At 50.7% G+C, this 21304-nt stretch overlaps 1 protein-coding gene across 1 annotated transcript; it reads left to right on the forward strand.

The window, feature by feature from the left end:
• The first annotated feature begins 3240 nt into the window (after positions 1-3240).
• Positions 3241-21232, forward strand: ERBB3 (erb-b2 receptor tyrosine kinase 3). Its single transcript, XM_030322886.2, has 28 exons — positions 3241-3479; positions 6924-7075; positions 7642-7828; positions 9032-9157; positions 9795-9860; positions 10260-10378; positions 10483-10624; positions 10979-11092; positions 11185-11305; positions 12262-12335; positions 12496-12586; positions 12839-13044; positions 13249-13381; positions 13591-13681; positions 13900-14054; positions 14457-14510; positions 15113-15254; positions 15855-15974; positions 16102-16200; positions 16394-16579; positions 16730-16885; positions 17125-17200; positions 17380-17526; positions 17847-17944; positions 18042-18230; positions 18393-18464; positions 18902-19196; positions 19604-21232. The coding sequence occupies exons 1-28, from the start codon at positions 3398-3400 to the stop codon at positions 20128-20130; spliced, it is 4020 nt and encodes a 1339-aa protein (XP_030178746.1). The 5' UTR covers positions 3241-3397; the 3' UTR covers positions 20131-21232.
• The last annotated feature ends 72 nt before the right edge of the window (positions 21233-21304 follow it).

The following is a 21304-nucleotide window of genomic DNA, read 5'->3' on the forward strand; positions in this document are numbered from 1 at the left end:
ACTTTGGCTCAGGTCATGATCTTGCAGTTCCTGAGTTCCAGCCCCAAGTTGGGCTCTATGCTGACAGCCCAGAGCCTGTAGTCTGCTTCAGATTCTGTGTCTCCCTCTCTCTGTCTCTTTGCCTCTCTCCCGCTTGTGTTCTGTCTCTCTCACTCTCAAAAATAAATAAACATTAAAAAAAAGAAAAATAAATGCAAGGAGATATTTTAAATTCATGGCACATTGAAAAATTGGCAACTTGAGTAACATTAAATGTTGGCGAGGAAGTTGAGATATAGAAATCCCACCATGGTATGACATTCCAGAGTGTGGAGCTCAATACACATGAGAAATTATCACAGAACTGAAGGAGAAATGTCCACCTACAGCATCATTTGTGGTAGCAGGAAGCTGGAGGCAATCATGGGAGTAGTGAACAAATAAAGCACAGGGATCCACATAATAGAATATCTTGCACCAGTATTAGGAGCAAAGGACTAGAAGGCCATGTGGTCAAAGAAAGTTTGTTTTATTTTTTAAGATGGCAGATATCAGTGCACATTTGTATACTAATGGGAATGATCTAGCAGAAAATTTGATAATATAGGAGAAAGGGAATAATACAGAAGAAAGGTAAAAAGGAATAGACTGAAGTATAGAACTGAAGGGTGGGGTAGGTAGGGGTGAGGGATGGGAATGGCGGAGTGACAGTTGGCTTAAATAGTGGCAAGAATGACTCATTGTAACAAGATGGAAGTCTATGTATATAAAAGAGGAAGGGGGGTGTAAATTGGCCAGATTGGTGGTAGAAAGATAACTGTTTTCTTTTCTTTTTTTTTAATGTTTTATTGATTTATTTTTGAGAGAGAAAAAGGCCAAGCAGGGGAGCAGCAGAAAGAGAGAGGGAGACAGATAATCCGAAACAGGCTCTGAGCAGAGCCCAACTCGAGGTTTAAATTCACCAACTGGGAGATCATGACCTGAGCCAAAATCAAGAGTCAGACACTTAATTGACTGAGCCATCCAGGTGCCCTACTATGTTTTCTTTTGATTACTTTTATTTTCACAGTAAAATAAGAACCCAAATCATAAGCTAAGAGAAAGGAAAAATAAGGGATGCTAGATGCAGAGAGCTTTTGTGAATAAAGCCTCCCTTTCTTCATTTATACAGTGAGGGCAGCACCCAACAGAGATGGCCCCAAAGGTGTCAGCTTTATGCAGCATTCATATCCCCTGATGCTTAGCATGATGTTTCTCTAAGTATAAGAATGTATACCAGCAAACACACCTTGGGATCTAGCTGGAGAGGAGAAAGGTGGGGTCGTTGATAATAGGAATAAATAGCATTCATTGAATGCTTCTTAAAGGACCAGCATGACACTGTAAGTACGAGTTCTACCCACCTTTTCTCATTAAACCCTGACAACAACCTTACAAATAATACAACTGTTTTACAAAGAACCTAAGGAGTGTTTCCTCCTTCATAACCAGAGTCTTGAACATTAGAATGGTGAGTAACAAAAGGAAAGTCCCCTTAAAGATACTATTAGCTCAGATGCGACTCTTGATCTCAGGGTTGAAAGTTTGAGACCCATGTTGGGTGTAGAAATTACTTAAAAACCTTTTTTTTTTTTTTTTTTAATGCTGAGCTATTGGCTCAGTTAGCTAATGGGAACTTGATTCTGAGCAGATGAAGCTCCAATCTCTGTGATAGAAGAAACCTAGGCAAAACCCTAGCTCCCCCTCCTGATCACCTGACCCATTATTACAAGGTGGGTGACCTTGAAGGAGTCACACATTTCCAGTTCTGTAAAATGGAATGATGGATGTTAAGTGAGACATTATCTCAGTTTGAGAAAACTCTTGCAAATGAAATGATATATGTATGTATATGTTAATGTTTCCCTGTTACTATTACTATTATGACTGTTGCGTAAGCGTCCAGGACAAGGCCAACGCCTGAGGGCAAAGGTAAGCCTCCAGCAGAGAATGGGCCCTTTAGGGTGCATATCAATACAGACCACGTTTAAAGAATTTTAGCCGGTAGTCTTGGCTCGGTAGGGGGCGAAATTTTTCTTCATCAAGTCTCGACCGTTCTGACTCTTAGGCTTGAAACTCTGGAGAAAATAATTAGGCTTCTCTGGGCGAGATCCGGAACGCCAGTCCTAGGGATTTGAAATGCGACGCTGTGTGGAGCCTCACTGCCACCCGTTTGGTACCAGGAGGCGCCCATCGGATCCGTTCTAAGACTGGCCCCTTGCGGTGCGCCTGACCGACTATGGCCAGGATCTGGGAGCTGGTGCTGGAGGTGCCGGGAATCCGTGCCATTCTTAGACACAGTCCCTAGTGCCCTCTTTGCGTCCACCTTCGCCGCACCCCCCTCCTTTCCAGCGCGAGTCCGGGCTTGGAAGGCGTGAGCGCCTGTGGTGGGGACCGTGTTGCCGGTGTGGGTCCGCCGAAGAGTGGCGGGAACTCCGGCCGCCCCGACGGCGCGGTGACTCCAGTGTGCAAGAGGCAGCTGTTCTCCCAGGCGGCCGTGGGGGGCAGCAGAGGGGACCGCGACAGGTGCGGGAGCCCCTCCCGGGGTGGAAGTGAGAAGGCGGGCTTCGGGTCTGTTCCCAGGCTGGAAACCACCCCCGCCCCCCCCCCCCCAAATCCCCCGGAGAGGCAGGGCCGGCGCCGGGTCTGGAGGAGGAAGCGGCCGGAGACAGTGCAATTTCACGCGGCCTCTGAGGCTCGGGTTCCTCGGCAGGGTAGATGAATTATGGGGTTTCGACGGGTTTCCGGGGAAACTGAGGTGGCCTGAGCGTGAGGCAAACACCTCCCTCCTCAAAAACACACACAGAAAAAAACATTCACGTTCAGAAAGAAAATCCCGCAAGTGACCCAACCGGCTGGGGGAGTCGAGTGATTTGGTTAATGGGCGAGGCCAACTTTCAGGGGGCGGGTTTTGGAGCGCTCTCCCCACCCCCATCACCTTTCCCCTTTGGAGACATTTGGGGGCGTTGGAATCTCGCCCCCCCCCCCCTTAGTCCAGCTCCTGAAGAAAAATTAGGGTGAGACCCATGCTCGATGTGCGTGGCCAAGCGGACAAACACTGGGGCTTGGGGCGCGCTCGGGGCGGGCAGCCGGAGGCTCCAGCCAGCTCCACGCCAGCCTCGCGCCGGAGGGGGCGCGGCCGTGACTCACCCCCTCCCCCTGCGCTCCCTCCTTCGCCCTCTCACAGACATACACCCCTCCCCTACTATCCCGCCCCGGACTCTGGCTCCGGCTCCTATTGCAGTTTGCAACCTCTTCTGCCGCCGCTGCTAAGTCGCCGGCGGCTCAGGTGGCTCCGCTTCGATGTCCTAGTCCAGCACCCCCCCACCCCCACCCCGGGCCGGATTCGGCGGGGCTGCCTTCACCCTCTGCTGGAGTCATGAGGGCGAATGGGGCTCTGCAGGTGCTGGGCTTCTTTCTCAGCTTGGCCCGGGGCTCCGAGGTGGGCAACTCGCAGGCAGGTAAGTGGCACGAGGGCACCCGCAGCCTCGGAACCCGGGATCCCGAACCGAGTGCGCCGAATTCTGGAGGGCAGGGGCAGCGGCTGGGGCGGGGCGAGGCTGGGGGGTGCCCACCCCGGGTCCGCTGGGACCACCTAGGCGGAGACCGTCAGGCTCGGGTTCTCGGCGTGGTCCGGGCGGGGTCGGGATTCCTGAACCACCCCCCCCCCCAACACACACTCGCTCAGCAGCGCGTCGCCGACCCTCTAATTCGTCTCTCTCGGTGGGGCTGATGCCGAAACAGATCACACTTCTGAGGGTCCCTGTAGGGAGGGGAGCTGGGACCTCCGTTCTGTAAACGTGAGATGATGGGTGATTTAGGTCTTGGAGAAAGGGGTGGGGGGATGTCTCAGTTTGTTCCCCAACCGCGTCCCGGGGTTTCAGCACCTCCAGTTTCGTTGTTTTGCCGACAGGGCGGAGCTACGGAAGGGTTGGAGGGGGTTGTTGTTCTCTACTGTTGGAAAAACAAGACAGGCACCTCCTCTTCCGTGAGTTGGCCTGCCCTGGGAAGGGCTGAGAATAACCAAAGAGTTAAGTACAGGTGACATCAGGTGAGAGGCCACGCAGAGGCCGACCTCCCTCTTTTCCTCAGAATAATAGAGTGGCAGGTCCCCGACTTGACCAACCTCGTTTTGTCAAGACCTAGATCAATTCAACTAATATTTATTGAGCAACTACTATGTATAAGGCTCCAGGCCAGGAGCTGTAGGGTCAAAGAGGTCCAATCTGTATTTCTCTTGTTTGTCTTTTTTCTCCCCAACCTGAGACCCAACAGGGCACCTCTCCTAACTTCTGAGCTTCCTGTCCTGGGAGTCCTTCCTAGACCCAGCTTCTCCCCCACCTACATTCTCTTTATTGTCTGACTCTGTCTCTCTTAGAGTCTAACAAGAGTCAGATTGCTCTTCTGTTCCTCCTGTCACTCCCATGCCACTGGAGCCCACCCCTTTGGGATATCTCTGGGATCGTGGACACCTGAGGGTGCTGGTGTTGCTCACATTGGAGGAATCCTATTGATTTCTTCCCCTCCCCCAGACCTCAGCTTGGGGTTTGGCACAGCCAGGGCCTCTTCCCCAGAGTGGGAGTGGGAGAAACACCTGTGCTTCCCCCACAGTTGCTGGGCCTAAATTTAGACCCTGGGATCTTGAGATGTGAACACTCCCAGCTGGTGAAGGGCGGGGGTGGGGGGGGTCTGGGGATTGGAGTGGGCGGGACTGAATAGAATGACTGTATCACTGTCCCATCCAGACCCTTGGAATATTCAATCAGGAACCCAGGAGTCCCACATCCTGGCCACCTTCCCTGAGGGAGACAGGAGGCAGGCATGGTTGGGTCTCTTTACCCTTTATCTGGATCCTGCAGCCTCTGGGCATCCGGCCCTGTCTCAGTCCTTCTATAGCCCCTTTGTCCTGGCTGTGATGGGGGTGGGGGATATTGGAGAGGAGGCCTCTGGTTGAGCAAGGGCTGGAGATTCTTGGTCTGACCCACCCCAGTGCTCTCTACCAAAGGAGTGCCCAAACCCCTCCCTGTGCCCCTGGTCCCTGGGTATTATCCCCTTCCCCCAGCCCTCCTCCCCACGCTGCCTTGTTCCTCCTTAGAGATGTTTTTCATGCTCTCTTCCCGAAGAGGCCCTTTGCTCCCTGTTTGTGTAATATGGACTTTACCCTCCGGATGGCAGGGAACTGGGACCTCTAACACTGTAGCCTTCCAGACACATAGAGTCTTCACAAACACATAAAGGCAGGTGTGATGGATAGGGCCACCTGAATACTTCCTAATAAAGAAACCCAAGGACAGAACCAGTATGGGTTTCTGGGCCAGCAGGGGAGCTGTGTACATGCTTGTGTGTGTCGCAAGTGCACGTACACACACACACATCACATACCCCACTTCTCTGTGCAGAAATCTTGACTCCTCCCTTATCTGGGGACAAGGGTTGGCACCTTGACTTGTAAGAGGGGTTGTCCTTCCAGGAAGGGGTTTGGGGTGGGGCTGTTCCCGAAATGACTAACCTTCCTAGTCTCTTTCCTTTCGGCCCAAGGACCCTAGAGTTCCCAGGATCCTCTGGGAGCTCCCAACCAGTTTACCCCTCTGCTGGGTCTAGCCTACCCCGTTCCCATTGTGGGGAGCGATAGGGAATGGGAGCGCTCAAAAGTCAAGTGAGCAGACTAGGGGTGTATCTAGGAGGAGGGGTTGGGACCTCACTAATTTCCCTCCCTCCATTCCCACTCCTGCTTCCTAAGCTGCCTCCTAAGCTGCCAGCGCCTCAGGGAAGGGTGGTTGGAACAGGTGGAATCTACCCCCCCCCCCACAGTCTTTCAATGAGCCAGAGGAAGGAGACAGGGGTAGGGCTTAGGGTCCAAGATTTTCCATAGCCCCTATGTCCTCCATATGTACAAGGTCAAATGAACCCCCAAGTCTGGCATGCCTCGTGAGGATTGCCATGTTACAAAACTTTTTAATGAATCTTTTGACAATGGAATTGGGTGGAAGGCTTAGAATCGGGGGAAGCCTCTGCTGTTTCTCTCCAGGCTACTGTGTATTTGTCGGAAAGTGTGATGCTGAGGAGCTGGGGTGTGCTGGGACAGGGGAAGGGAGAAGGGAAGCCAGAATTTAGGAAGGGGGAAGGGGTGCAGGGTAGGCAACCAGCTCCTTATCTTCCAGCTTTAAAGACAAAGCTCACATTGACCCCCTCTCCCCACCAGAGCTCCCCCTTCTAGTGAGGTCACTTGTCTGAGGCCAAGGCTTGAGGGTGGAGGGGGGCGGGTGCTACTGAGGACAGGGTGTCTCGGGACAGGGTGGAGCAGCCCCCTCCTCCTAGATAGAATTGCCTCATTGTGGGCTGGACCGTGGCCCTGGGCACTGCCCCCACCCTCTGCCCCCATCCCACCCTCGGTAGACACAATAGGGGCTGTGTGCTAGCCCCAAAGAGATATTTATTCCAGGACCTAGAGAGAGGCAGGATGAGGGTAGAGAAGTAAGTACCCTGGTTGGAGAGGGGGAAGGGAAAAGAAGAGTAACTAAGTTGTGGTCATTTTCTAACTTCTCTGAGGAGAAAAAAAACCTCCTACATCCTCTTTCATTAACTCCTTAGTACCCAAAGTAGCACCTGAAAGAGGCAAGAGGAGGCCCTGGTGGAAAGGGGAAGCCTGTTCACCTTTCTGTTCAGAGAGATAGTGAGGGGATTGTGAGAGAGGAGAGAGTTCAGGCTCTCAGTCCAACATGGGCCTTTGTGTCTGTCTCTGGGGCGGGGGGGGGGGGGGGGGGTTGGGGGGGTGGGGTTGGAGGCATCTGCCTCTTGATCCTGTTGAATGTTACTGGAGTGGGGCAACCAAAGGGGGGGACCAAAGACCATCTGGGGGGACCGGGCTAAAAACTTGTGTCCAGCTCTCTGCCACTCTCTGCCAGTCTGTCCCGGGACTCTGAATGGGCTGAGCGTGACTGGCGATGCCGAGAACCAGTACCAGACGTTGCACAAGCTCTACGAGAGGTGTGAGGTGGTGATGGGGAACCTTGAGATTGTGCTCACAGGACACAATGCTGATCTCTCCTTCCTGCAGGTTAGAGTGCCTGACTCCCTATCTCAACCTGTTTCCCCCTTAACTCCACCCACAGAAGCCTTCATCCCTTCCTCAGGGCTATCCTCTGCTGGAGTTCAGCATTCCTAAAGCTCCATAGTTCCTAAGATCCAAACCTGTGTGTTTATGGGGACAACGACTGGCATCTGGGACCTAGGGTCTGCCTCTGTAGCCAGGGATACACGGGAGCTGGCAATGAGAAGCGGGCAGGGGTGGCATAGTGTTCTGCAACAGGGGCTAATGTAGAGAGACCCCTGGGACCGATAGGCACTGGAAAGATGAGGAAGGGACTAAGCAAGGACCCTCCCGGCAAGAGGAGCTCTAAGAAAGAGAGGGTAGGAGACTAGAATTCCCCAGTCACTTCTGCTGCCTGTCTTCCTTTGCAGAAGGGACACACTAGTGTGACACCAGCTCCTCCCCTACTCCAAAGTAGGAATCGGAAAGAATTTGAGGGGTTAGGGATTCCTTAATGCTTTGGGGAGGGAGAGGAGATTGAGGCTTTTTGTCCTGTTGTCCCTCCCACTGACATGGTCTCTGTTCCATCACAGTGGATCCGAGAAGTGACCGGCTATGTCCTCGTGGCCATGAATGAGTTCTCTACACTGCCACTACCCAACCTCCGGGTGGTGCGGGGGACCCAGGTCTACGATGGGAAGTTTGCCATCTTTGTCATGTTGAACTATAACACCAACTCTAGCCATGCTCTGCGCCAGCTCCGCTTTACTCAGCTCACCGGTCAGTTCCTGATGATTCCTTCTAGTCTTGCCCCTCAACCAACCTGCAGACAGGTGCCTCCTCGATGGTAACCCGAGACTGCTCACTAAGTGCCCCTTTCATGGGGCCCACCATCTTGAACATTGCAGTCTGAATGGGAGCCCTGATAGGGAGCAAAGGCGTCTGCGGCCCAGGGGGAAGGTCCTTATGTCCCATGGGTCTGGAGTTGGAGCTGGATCTGTTACCCACTCCTCTATCTTTACTTTTATTTTTATTAAAAAAAATTTTTTTAATGTTTATTCACTTTTGAGAGAAAGAGAGAGAGAGAGAGAGAGAAAGACAGAGGCATGAGCAGGAGAGGGGCAGAGAGAGGGAGACACAGAATCTGAAGCAGGCTCCAGGCTCTGAGCTGTCAGCTCAGAGCCCGACACGGGGCTTGAACTCATGGACTGCGAGATCATGACCTGAGCTGAAGTTGCATGCTTAACCTTAACCGACTGAGCCACCCAGGGGGTCCCCCGCCCCCACTCCTCTATCTTTAAAAAAATTTTTTTTAACGTTTATTTATTTTTGAGACAGAGAGAGACAGAGCATGAATGGGGGAGGGTCAGAGAGAGGGAGACACAGAATCCGAAACAGGCTCCAGGTTCCGAGCTGTCAGCACAGAGCCTGACGCGGGGCTCAAACTCACGGACCGTGAGATTGTGACCTGAGCCGAAGTCGGCCGCTCAACCGACTGAGCCACCCAGGCCCCCCTCCTCTATCTTTATAGTACAGTGTAGTTTGATGTCCCTCCTTCCCCAGGAATGAGGATACTATCTCCTCCCCCTCATAATTCCCCACTGGCTGGGGAAACATGAGAGTTAGATGCCGCATGGCTACCTTCTACTTCTCCCTGTCCCTGTCAGTTGGAAAACACACAGGTAGGGCGGGGGAAGGAGGTGGCTGAGTCAGGGATCTTCTCTCTTGCTTTCCCTTCCCCTCCCCCACTGGCTAAACCGGATTTGGACAGGTGTCTGAGGAGGCAGAAGTTTTCTTTTGGCCTGGCTCCTCCTCTACATTACAAGGCAAGCCTTTTCTGCAGTTCGGATTTAATTAGACATATTCATCTGTCCCTTCTCCCCTCTTTCTGAGTCTTGGGTGGCCTTTTGGGTTGGTGGGGTGTGTAGGGAAGAGGAGGTCTGCTGCAGCCCTTAAGCCTGTCACTTCTTTTCCCTGTCTCAGAGATTCTGTCAGGGGGTGTTTATATTGAGAAGAATGATAAACTTTGTCACATGGACACAATTGACTGGAGGGACATCGTGAGGGACCGAGATGCCGAGATAGTGGTGAAGGACAATGGCAAGAGCTGTGAGTGAACATGATCAAGACTGCTCCCCTGCCCCCACCAAACCAGAGTGACCCCTTTCCCATCATCATTATATCCTTAATTCGAACCCACCTCTCCACTGAAAAAACACCTCAGGCTCCAGACCCAAGGAGCCTGCCAGGAGGGAGGAGGTCAGTCTCCTAGAACCCAAACCCTAGAAGCAATATGTGAAGAAAAGGAGCAGAAGATCTGTTACTAAGTGAGGAAGCCAGATCTTTGGGCTCCATATCCACATCTTTTTCCATTATAACATTTTCCATTCTCCCTGGAACCTACCCTTGATCAAGATCTGCTGTCCCTGTCCACTCACACATATTCCTGCTGGGTTCAGTTTGCCAAGGAGGAAACAAGTTCCTGGGTTCGGACTGGGGCTGAGCTTGGCAATTGCCCCAGACCCACCTCTTCAGCTGCCCTGTGGGTGGTATGGAGGTGTGGCTCCACCCGTTGTTGACAGGTTCACTTGAGCCCAGCCCTGCTCTGGAAGGGCAAGGAGGGACACTGCCCTGGCTCTTTGCTTCCTGGGACTGGGGTGTCTGTGTGCTGACATCATACCCTGTTGATTCAAGCAAGGCTTTCTTAGCCCTGACAGCCCTTTGTGTTGCTTTCCTTCCCAACCAGGTCCCCCCTGTCATGAGGCCTGCAAGGGGCGCTGCTGGGGTCCTAGACTGGAAGACTGCCAGACATGTGGGTTTTCTCCCTTCTAAAAACTTCAAGTTCATGCACTTTCATATCCCTGCCCACCCCAATCTATGTTAACACTGGGAGTAGGGACAAGCCTAGAGGGCAAGAGAGTGAGCAGTGGTCTCAGAATACAGTCTTTTTTTTTTTTTAATATTTATTTATTTTTCAGAGAGACAGACAGAGTGTGAGGGGGGGAGGGGCAGAGAGAGAGGGAGACACAGAATCTGAAGCAGGCTCCAGGCTCTGAGCTGTCCGCACAGAGCCTGACATGGGGCTCGAACTCATGAACCGTGAGATAATGACCTGAGCCAAAGTCAGTCGCTTAACCGACTGAGCCACCCAGGTGCCCCTCAGAATACAGTCTTAAGAGCCCTGACAGCCATGCTTTCTCTCTTTCTATAGTGACCAAGACCATCTGTGCCCCTCAGTGTAATGGTCACTGCTTTGGGCCCAACCCCAACCAGTGCTGCCATGATGAGTGTGCAGGGGGCTGCTCAGGCCCTCAGGATACAGACTGCTTTGTATGTACCACCATTTGCCTGGGTTCTGAAATGGGGATGTAGGCTTTGGGAGGAGGTCGGGGTACATACATAACGTGAGTTTTATGAATCTCCTGTGTTCCTAGGCCTGTCGACTCTTCAATGACAGTGGGGCGTGTGTACGCCAGTGTCCACAGCCTCTCGTTTACAACAAGCTAACTTTCCAGCTGGAACCCAATCCCCACACCAAGTATCAGTATGGTGGAGTTTGTGTAGCCAGCTGTCCCCGTAAGTGTCTAAGGAGAGGAACAATGGTCGTGGAAACTAGATTTTAGACAACACTTGAGGAGGTAAAAGGGATCAAGTTGGGTGGTAAATAGAGGATGTAGGTTGTGATCATCTGACAACCTCCAGTGAATGATCCCTATGCCCTACTCCCCCATCTGCTTCCCCATGATTTCTAGTAATTGCTCCTAGTTCTGAAACAAAGAGCAAAGGGCCTTTCTAATCCATAGGACAGTGCTTCAGGAGCCTTCGGTGGTAAGTCGGGGCAGATCCAGCAAAGAGCAGGAGGGAGCAAGGTTCAGTTGGTGGTTGGCAGTGTTCCTCCCTTGTCACTAATGGTGCCTTCGTCTTTCCTAGATAACTTTGTGGTAGATCAAACATCTTGTGTCCGGGCCTGTCCTCCTGACAAGATGGAAGTAGATAAAAATGGACTCAAGATGTGTGAACCTTGTGGGGGGCTGTGCCCTAAAGGTGAGTAGGAGATGGCGAGGAGTTGGCAAAAAGACCTCCTTTCCCCAGAGACCAATCAGGCCCCGCCCACTGAGCCTCTGTTGTGTTTGCAGCCTGTGAGGGGACGGGCTCCGGGAGCCGCTTCCAGACTGTGGACTCTAGCAACATTGATGGGTTTGTGAACTGCACCAAGATCCTGGGCAACCTGGACTTTCTTATCACTGGCCTCAATGGGTTAGAGACTCTGCTTTCCTTTTCTAATCCCTCACCCCATCCAGCCCCTCACACTTCACTACATTTGGTTCAGCGCTCCATATATGCAGCTGATTAAGAATATAAGTCATAAAATTTTAAAAGTCACACAGTACCTGACCATGCCTAACTCCGTCTCCCACCCAGGGCTTGAATCCCCTCAGAGACATCCCTAAGCAATCTGATACCATTTAGCTGAGTGGCAAGAGACAAGGACATGGTGTCCTCTTTTTTTTTTTTAAGATTTTAGTTTTAAGTAATCTCTACAACCAACGTGGGGCTCGAACTCACAACCCTAAGATCAAGAGTCTCATGTTCCACCGACCGAGGCAGCCAGGTGCCCCTGCCTGAATCAGTTTTTTTTAAGGTTTCTTTCTTTATTTTTGAGAGAGAGAGAGGGAGACAAAGAATGCCAAACAGACTCTGCACCCTCAGCGTGGAGCTCGACGCTGGGCCCAAACCCACGAACTGCGAGATCATGACCTGAGCTAAAATCAAGAGTCTTACACTTACCCACCTGAGCCACCCAGGAACCCCCTAAATCAGTTATTTAACGAGAGTTGCCACATGATGGTTTTCTAATTCCATTAGTCCTTTTACATTTATTTGTTGGCATTTCAGTGTTAGGAAGAGTCTCCCCTTCCCATTTATTTGTTTATTCAATAATACCTATTTCATTCAATTTTTTATAATCTTTTACAGTCATTATTTTGGTGTTCAGTTATCTCTGAACTGGCCAATGGGGGCACTTCCATACCGTTTGGCATAAGATGCTGTAAACTCATGTTATATTTTTCCTGCCCTAGCCCTTTCTCCAAGGAGCCCTGTTCCCTTTCAGTGGAGGATGGTGTTTAGAAACTAAGTTCTGAGCCTAGGCATGCTTGTTGCTACTGGGTTCTACCTCTACCTTGTCAACTGATTTTTACTATTCTTTCCAGCGACCCTTGGCACAAGATCCCTGCCCTGGACCCTGAGAAGCTCAATGTCTTCCGGACAGTACGGGAGATCACAGGTGAGTGATCTTGTCTGAGAGGAATAGGTAAACCACTGGCACAAATTGCTACGTAACTACTTATAAAATCATGTCCCAAGCAACAGAGGAAGGACCAATAGAACCTGAGAAAGCAAGGGGCAAAGATTCCCTGTTCACATACTTCTCTCTGGCCCCCCAGGTTACCTGAACATCCAATCCTGGCCTCCCCACATGCACAACTTCAGTGTCTTTTCCAACCTGACAACCATTGGGGGCAGGAGCCTCTACAAGTGAGTAGTAAAGAGTGTGGAGGTAATAGCATCTCCAGGCAATGAACCCTGTTTCGTAGGCATCCTTGCGTGAAGTACAAGGTGTTGTGTCATACAGCGGTCCCAAAGGGTCTGCCAGTCTGAAGAGGAAAAGGCAAAAGGAAGGGGTGTCCGTCTCAGTGATCTGACTGGCCCAGAGCAAATTTGTTGAATGAACATGAATCCACTGCATGGTCATTTTTCCCCCTTCTCATCCTGTCTCCTTGTTCTCAGCCGGGGCTTCTCTTTGTTGATCATGAAGAACTTGAATATAACATCGTTGGGCCTCCGATCTTTGAAAGAAATCAGTGCCGGGCGTATTTACATAAGCGCCAATAGGCAGCTGTGCTACCACCATTCTCTGAACTGGACCCGGCTGCTGCGGGGGCCTCCGGAAGAGAGACTAGACATCAAACATAACCGGCCCCGCAGAGACTGCGGTGAGGGACACAGCCCCCAGGCTGGTGGGAAAAGGAGGTCAGGGAGGAGAGAGTACAGTGTAAGGACTGTCCGCCCCGGAAGTAGAAGGGATGGGGGTGGAACCAAGGAGAGGGGCATGTCGAGCTGGAGGCGGTTATGAGGAAGAGTTCCAAAGAGGGCATGTTAGAGCTCTGACTCCTCCTAACTCACCCCTTCCTTTCCAGTGGTAGAGGGCAAAGTATGTGATCCCCTGTGCTCCTCTGGGGGATGCTGGGGCCCAGGTCCTGGTCAGTGCCTATCCTGTCGAAACTACAGCCGAGGCGGTGTCTGTGTGACCCACTGCAACTTTCTGAATGGGTAATAGTGAGGGGCGAGAGAGTCAAGAAGGGATGGGGGTGGGGGGGTTGGGACCCCGGGATGGAGCTGTTCAGGTGGCACCTGAAAGCCGTTAGATGACTCTCTGCATATGCCTTGGTGGGAATGAAGAAGGGGACCCTGTGGTTGGGGGATCAGGAAGTAAAGGTCAGGACTTAGAAGTGACCCCCTCCTTTAACCCTCCATTGCAGGGAGCCTCGTGAGTTTGCCCATGAGGCTGAATGCTTCTCTTGTCACCCGGAGTGCCAACCCATGGAGGGTAGTGCCACGTGCAATGGCTCGGTACGGTAGCAACACCAGGATCTCTAAGGGAGAGAGGGCAAGGGCAACACTTGAAGGTCCTGGGAATGATATGGCCAAATCCCAAGGCCAACACAGGGAGGCCAGATAACACTAGGGTCTATGGGTGAAGCCTCTTGAATGGCTGGGTTGGTCCTTGCTGGGAGGTATGAAATTGACATTGGCATCCCATCCTTCCCGCCCTTCTCTCTTCCACCCAGGGCTCTGATGCATGTGCTCAGTGTGCCCATTTTCGAGATGGGCCTCACTGTGTGAGCAGCTGCCCCTATGGAGTCCTTGGTGCCAAGGGCCCCATCTACAAGTACCCAGATTCTCAGAATGAATGTCGGCCCTGCCATGAGAACTGCACCCAGGGGTCAGTGATGGGCTGATGTGGGGGGAAGGGGAGAACATAAAACTAGGGGGAAAGTAGAGGGTAAAAGGGAGCTGAAAGAAGAAAGGAACTATGACTTAAGAATCACTCTCAGCTGCATAATGAAGGATTGGAGAAAGGGAATTTCAGTAACAGCATACAACTATACCACAGTTTTGAGAACCTGGAATAACCCCAGCTCAGGGGAGTTTCATTCAAGAGAGGGACTCAGGAAGGGATGGCAAGCTAGAGATGGGGCCATGTCTTGGAATATGATTTGGGCTCCACGATGGGACACTATGGTAGGATCTGAAACAGTGTTGTATGTATGTTGAGGCTGTCAGAATTGAGCTTCCTATGGGAGTCTCCCAAGCTCCCATTTAAGGAGGTGACTTTGTTCTCCAGGTGTAAGGGACCAGAGCTACAAGACTGTTTAGGCCAAACACCAGCACTGATCAGGTATGATGGGCTTGGAGATTTAGGAAACTGGGGATATTTGGGAGAGAAGCTAGGGAGGGGGCAGTTACCTGCTGGGAAGAGATGACTCTATTCATTTTGACCTTCTATATACACCACTATCACTGGACTCAGAGACACAAGAATCCAGGCTTCTGGCCTTCCCTTCTGAAAATTAGCTTGTAGTAGCCTCAGGAGGTCCAGATTTAGGCTAACCCTTTCAGTGCTCAAAGACATGTGTATGTGTAAATGTTAATTTCTTGTACCAAATCTGTACCATAAATGACATTTGTTTTTTTGTTTTGTTTTATTTTGGTTATTGTTGGTTTAAAGGATGTTTGTTTGTTTGTTTGTTTGTTTATAGAAAGGGAGAGAGAGAGTGCAAGCAGGGGAGGGGCAGAGAGAGAGAGAGAATCCAAGCAGGCTCCACACTATCAGTGTGGAGCTTGACACGGGACTTGAATTCCCTAACTGTGAGATCATGACCTGAGCCAGAATCAAGAGTCTGACACTTAATTGATTGAACCACCCAGGCGCCCCGGCATAGGTGATATTTGTAAGGGAGGTGTAGGCCTAGGATAATGCTGGGCTTCTCTATCCCACAGCAAAACCCATCTGGCAATGGGTTTAACAGTGGTAGTAGGATTGGCAGTGGTTTTCCTGATCCTGGGAGGCACTTTTCTCTATTTGCGTGGGCGCCGGATTCAGAATAAGAGGGCTATGAGGCGCTACTTGGAACGGGGTGAGGTAAGTGCCTAGCCTAATCTTGAAAGGTACCCCATACCATCACTCTTTAAGAGCCTCCTTTCCCAGAGATTTGATCCTTTTCTTCAAGGAGGTAGTATGGCCCATTAGAAAGAACTCTGGCCAGAGAAATGGGAGACATGCATCCTAGTCCTGATTTTGCCATTAATTTGCCACATGATTTTGAAGTTACTTTCCTTCTCTGTGCCTCATTTTATGCACATGTACACAAGAAATAACATTCATCCTTACAGAATGGCTGTAAGGGTGAAAGGGGCTGATGTATGTGGAAATGCTTTGGAAAGCATAGGGAACTGTAAAGAAGTATTCAAGGTGACAGCATTAGCAACTCTTCCCCCTTCCCTCCATCAAAGGGGAAACCCAACCCTCTTAATTGCTGGTCTCATGAACACAAAAAACTTCCTCAGTCCTTAGGGTCTGTTACTCCCCAATAAGCTTGCAATGCTTCTTAAGACTAAAGACAATTCCTCTTCTTGCTCCCACCCCTTTGGGCTTTGTGGCTCTGAGCATCCACCTATAGGGAGAGAGTTGGAGTGGGGCATGGCAATGGGCTTGAGTATTTTCTTCCCTTCTGCTCTTCAGAGCATAGAACCTCTGGATCCCAGTGAGAAGGCTAACAAAGTCTTGGCCAGAATCTTCAAAGAAACAGAGCTGAGGAAGCTTAAAGTGCTTGGCTCGGGCGTCTTTGGAACTGTGCACAAAGTGAGTGACCCGCAGAAAGTCTGTGGAGGAGGAGGGGAAAGATCTAGGGTGAAGGAGAGAAAGATTGAGGGAAAGGGCTAGCCTGGGGAGAATGACCTTTGGCTGACTCCTGTCCAAAACTTCTTAGGGAGTGTGGATTCCTGAGGGTGAATCGATCAAGATTCCAGTCTGCATTAAAGTCATTGAGGATAAGAGTGGACGGCAAAGTTTTCAAGATGTGACAGACGTAAGTGAGGGAAGGGTGTTCTGTATGCCACTGGAAAAGAGGTCAATATTAGATATGCTTATGTAAAGGCATGGTCCTGTGTCAGTAAGTACTGTTAACCATACCGATGTCCTTGAATGTTGGGATAGCCCTGATCTGGGTGTACGTATGTGGACCTGTTTGATCCCTGGATAACCTCTCTTGTGTCTCTTAGCACATGCTGGCCATTGGCAGCCTAGACCATGCCCACATTGTACGGCTGCTGGGACTGTGCCCAGGGTCATCTCTGCAGCTTGTCACTCAGTACTTGCCTCTGGGCTCCCTGCTGGATCACGTGAGACAACACCGTGGAGCACTGGGGCCCCAGCTGCTGCTCAACTGGGGAGTACAGATTGCCAAGGTGAGAGGAACCTGGAGAAGTCCTATGACTGAACTGCCTGGCTGATGGCTGGCAGGGAGTTGAAATTCGGAGGTGCCTTTAGGGTTTGGGATGATTCTGGATCTCAAGGAGCAACTCCCCCAACCTTGAGAATACTTCCTTCCTCTGTAGGGTATGTACTACCTTGAGGAGCATGGTATGGTGCATAGGAACTTGGCTGCCCGAAATGTGCTACTGAAGTCACCCAGTCAGGTTCAGGTGGCAGATTTTGGGGTGGCGGACCTGCTGCCCCCTGACGATAAGCAGCTACTACACAGTGAGGCCAAGGTGAGGTGACACAAAGGGCTGGGTAAGGAGGTGGGGGTGGAGTGAAGCATGGGGACAGGAAGCAGTCAGTGGTCTCCTTCAGAGGCAAAGAGATGCTTCATGGTAAGTTCAAGGAGAGGAACTTGGAGATGCCAGAAGTACGAGTTCAGAAAGCAACAGAGAAAAGAGTGATAGAGAACTTGGGGTTTAGAAGTGCTAAGAAAATTTTTAGAAATCAACTTTTGCCTTCAATTCCCCAGACTCCAATTAAGTGGATGGCCCTCGAGAGTATCCATTTTGGGAAATACACACACCAGAGTGACGTCTGGAGCTATGGTCAGTCCATCTGGATACCCTCCATATCATCACTGGCCCAAATCCCATAGTTGCCTTTTGAGAGACCCCTTCTTAGAATTTCTAGGCCCTTCGGATCTTTGTGTTAAATTCTGCCTCCCCTTAGTCTTCATGCCATGTCTACTATTTTGCCATCAACTAGTCATGTCTTCCTATACCAGGAGTGACAGTTTGGGAGCTGATGACCTTTGGGGCAGAGCCCTATGCTGGGCTACGACTGGCTGAAGTACCAGACCTGCTAGAGAAGGGGGAGCGATTGGCGCAGCCTCAGATCTGTACCATTGATGTGTACATGGTCATGGTCAAGTGTGAGTTACCTGCTGATCCTAGCCTTTTTTTTTTTTTACATGTTTATTTCTTTATTTTGAGAGAGAGTGGGAGTACGAGCAGGGGAGGGGCAGAGAGAGAGGGAAAGAGAGAATCCCAAGCAGGCTCTGTGCTGGCAGCATAGAGCCCGACTCAGGGCTCAGTCTCACGAACCGTGAGATCATGACCTGAGCCAATCAAAAGTTGGATGTTCAACCTCCTGAGCCATCCACGCACCCCTGATCCCCCAGCCATTTTCTAACTGACTTCCCTCCCTACTCCACTTCCCTCTTATGGCTCTACTTCTACATCTTACCCCTAGGTTGGATGATTGATGAGAATATTCGCCCAACCTTTAAAGAACTAGCCAATGAGTTTACCAGGATGGCCCGAGACCCACCAAGGTATCTGGTCATAAAGGTGAGAAGGAACTAGTTGTTGTCAAGGAGATCTAGAGGAAAGCAGACTTGGCAGGGCAGGAACGAGGATCCACCTTAACAATCACCTGTCCCTACAGAGAGAAAGTGGGCCTGGAATACCCCCTGGGGCAGAACCCCCTGCTCTGACAAACAAGGAACTGGAGGAAGTGGAGCTGGAGCCAGAACTTGAGCTGGACCTGGACTTGGAATCAGAGGAGGATGGCCTGGCAGCCACACTAGGCTCTGCTCTCAGCCTGCCAGTTGGAACACTTAATCGGCCCCGTGGGGTAAGGTACTTCCCAGCGCTTCAAGACTTTCTGCACCCTGAGCCCTGTACGTACCTGCACCCTCATGAACCCCACTGATACCTAGATTAACTACTCAAAGGCCCCCATGGTGAGTAGATTTCTCCCTTAATCAAACTTCTTCTTCACTTTTTTTCATCCTAGAGCCAGAGCCTTTTAAGCCCATCATCTGGCTATATGCCTATGAACCAGGGTAATCTTGGGGAGGCCTGCCAGGTAAGGTCTGTCTCTTTGAGGGGCTACTGCAAGGCTAGGTGGCAGTGTCTTAGGATCCATAGGGGCAGTGTGGGACACTTTAGAAACATTTTAGGGTTTTTTGTTTTGTTTTTTGTGGGTTTTTTTAAGTATTTATTTTTGAGAGAGAGAGAGGGTGCGAGCAGGGGAGGGGGAATGGGAGAGAGGGAGACACAGAATTTGAAGCAGGCTCCAAGGTGTCTGCACAGAGCCCAATGCAGGGCTCAAACCTATGAACTGTGGGATCATGACCTGAGCTGAAGTGGGATGCTTAACTGACTGGGCCACCTAGGCACCCCGAAACCTTTGAGGTTTAATCAGTGTCCTACAAAAAAAGAAGGCTATGAACAACCCAGTCTCCTAAACAAATATCTCTTTCCTTGTCTCTGTGTAAATCTCTGTCTTACTTTCCTCCTTAGGAGTCTGCAGTCTGTGGGGGTGGTGAGCGGTGTCCCCGTCCAGTCTCCCTGCACCCACTGCCACGGGGACGCCTGGCATCAGAGTCTTCAGAAGGCCATGTGACAGGCTCTGAGGCTGAGCTCCAGGAGAAGGTGTCAATGTGTAGGAGCCGGAGCCGGAGCCCACGGCCACGTGGAGACAGTGCCTACCATTCCCAGCGCCACAGCCTGCTCACTCCTGTCACCCCACTCTCCCCACCAGGATTAGAGGAAGAGGATGTCAATGGATATGTCATGCCAGATGCACACCTCAAAGGTGCCTGACTCTTCCTAGGGTTTTCCTCAGATCTTTCTCTAATCCTTTCCCCAGGCTTATCCTAATCCTTTTATCTTCTCTGATCTTTTTTAACTTTATTTATTTTCGAGAGAGAGCACTGCTCTTGCAAGCAGGGGAGGGGCAGAGAGAGAGACAGACAGACAGACAGTCCCAGACAGGCTCCACACTGTCAGCACAGAGCCCGATGTGGAGCTGGATCCCATGAACCTGGAGATCATGACCTGAGCCGAAATCAAGAGTTGGATGCTTAACTCACTGAGCCACCCAGGCGCCCCTTGTCTTCTCTGATCTTACCCCTCCCTTTTCATTTTTTCCTAACTTTCCCCCACTTCCCACTGCCTACTACCATGTTCTCCACATACCTAGCCTCTCTTCTCAATCTCCAGGTACTCCCTCCTCCCGGGAGGGCACCCTTTCTTCAGTGGGCCTCAGTTCTGTCCTGGGTACTGAAGAAGAAGATGAAGATGAGGAATATGAATACATGAACCGGAGAAGAAGGCGCAGTCCGCCTCGTCCCCCTAGGCCTAGCTCTCTTGAGGAGCTGGGTTATGAGTACATGGATGTGGGATCAGACCTCAGTGCTTCCCTGGGCAGCACACAGAGTTGCCCACTCAACCCTGTGCCAATCATGGCCACTGCTGGCACAACCCCGGATGAGGACTATGAATATATGAATCGGCGACATGGTGGGGGAGCTCCTGGGGGAGATTATGCAGCTATGGGGGCCTGCCCAGCAGCTGAACAAGGGTATGAAGAGATGAGAGCTTTCCAGGGGCCTGGACACCATGCCCCCCATGTCCACTGTGCCCGCCTCAAAACTCTACGTAGTTTAGAAGCCACTGACTCCGCTTTTGATAACCCTGATTACTGGCACAGCAGGCTTTTCCCCAAGGCTAATGCTCAGAGAACATAACCCTGCTTCCTAAAGTACTCAGGGAGCATTTCATGGCAGCTAGTGCCTCTAGAGGGTACTCATCTTCTCCCTAGTCCCTCCCTCACAGGTCTCAGCCCCATTTCCCCAGTCCCAGACAATTCCATTCAACCCTTGGAGGCTTTTAAACACTTTGACACAAAATTCTTGTGGTATGTAGCCAGCTGTGCACTTTTCTTCTCTTTCCCATTCCTGGGAAAGGAGGTTTTCCCTATTTTGTGTGCTTTCCTAATCCCATTCCTCAGCTTCCTCAGGGGGACTCCCTGGAGATATGAAGGATTACTCCCATGTCCCTTTTTTTCAGACTCTGACTTGTTGAGATTAGGCTTTAAAGTGTGCTTGTGTTTCCCATCAGACTCCTAAGGAAGAGGAAACAGGGGTACCCTGGCAGGGGAAAGTAAAATTTATGACTCAGTCCCCTGGAAAGAATGGAAAGCTTCAAATCTTGAGTGAAGAAAGAGAATGGGCATAGATATTACTATTAATTGAGCATTTACAATGCCAGCCATCATCCTAAAGTTTACCTACATTATCTCACCTGATCCTTACAACAGTTCTGTGAGCTAGGGATTATCCCATTTCACAAAAAAAGGAAACTGAGCCTTAAAGAGATTAAGTAAGTGGCAGGTTCAGGATTCAGAATCGTCCAATGCAGGTTTTCTTACTGTAAGATATCAAGGAAAAGTGATATAAGTCAGAGTCCTTGTAAGGGGCATTGTCTTCTTATTTTTGCACTGAATCAAGCCCAACAACCACAGCCTCCTCCTACACCCAGGCTTCTCATCTCAGGAAGTGGGGGTAATGGGGTGGTCAGAAGGAAAAATAACTGGACATTTTTGTGTAAACCATAACCTACATGTGCTGTAAATGATCACTTCTCACCCAAGGGACAAATCATAACGGTCCCAAGAGCCACTTTTAGGGTCTATTCTCATCCAGTAGTGGGAAGTTTCCAGTTGGAATAGAAAGAGGACCCAGCTTCAGGCCTCTGTCCCCTTGGATGGGAAACGGGGTATCTTTTGTATCCGTGAAGTTTTTTGTTTTGTTTTTATACATGCTTGAATAAAAATACCAAAGTTTTTCAGCTTCCCGACTGTCAAATGAAGAAGACCTTTGGTGTGTGGGATAGATCATCCCTTTGCTCTTCAGCAATGGA

The sequence above is a fragment of the Lynx canadensis genome, chromosome B4, assembly GCF_007474595.2.
Source record: "Lynx canadensis isolate LIC74 chromosome B4, mLynCan4.pri.v2, whole genome shotgun sequence".
Taxonomy (NCBI): domain Eukaryota; kingdom Metazoa; phylum Chordata; class Mammalia; order Carnivora; family Felidae; genus Lynx; species Lynx canadensis.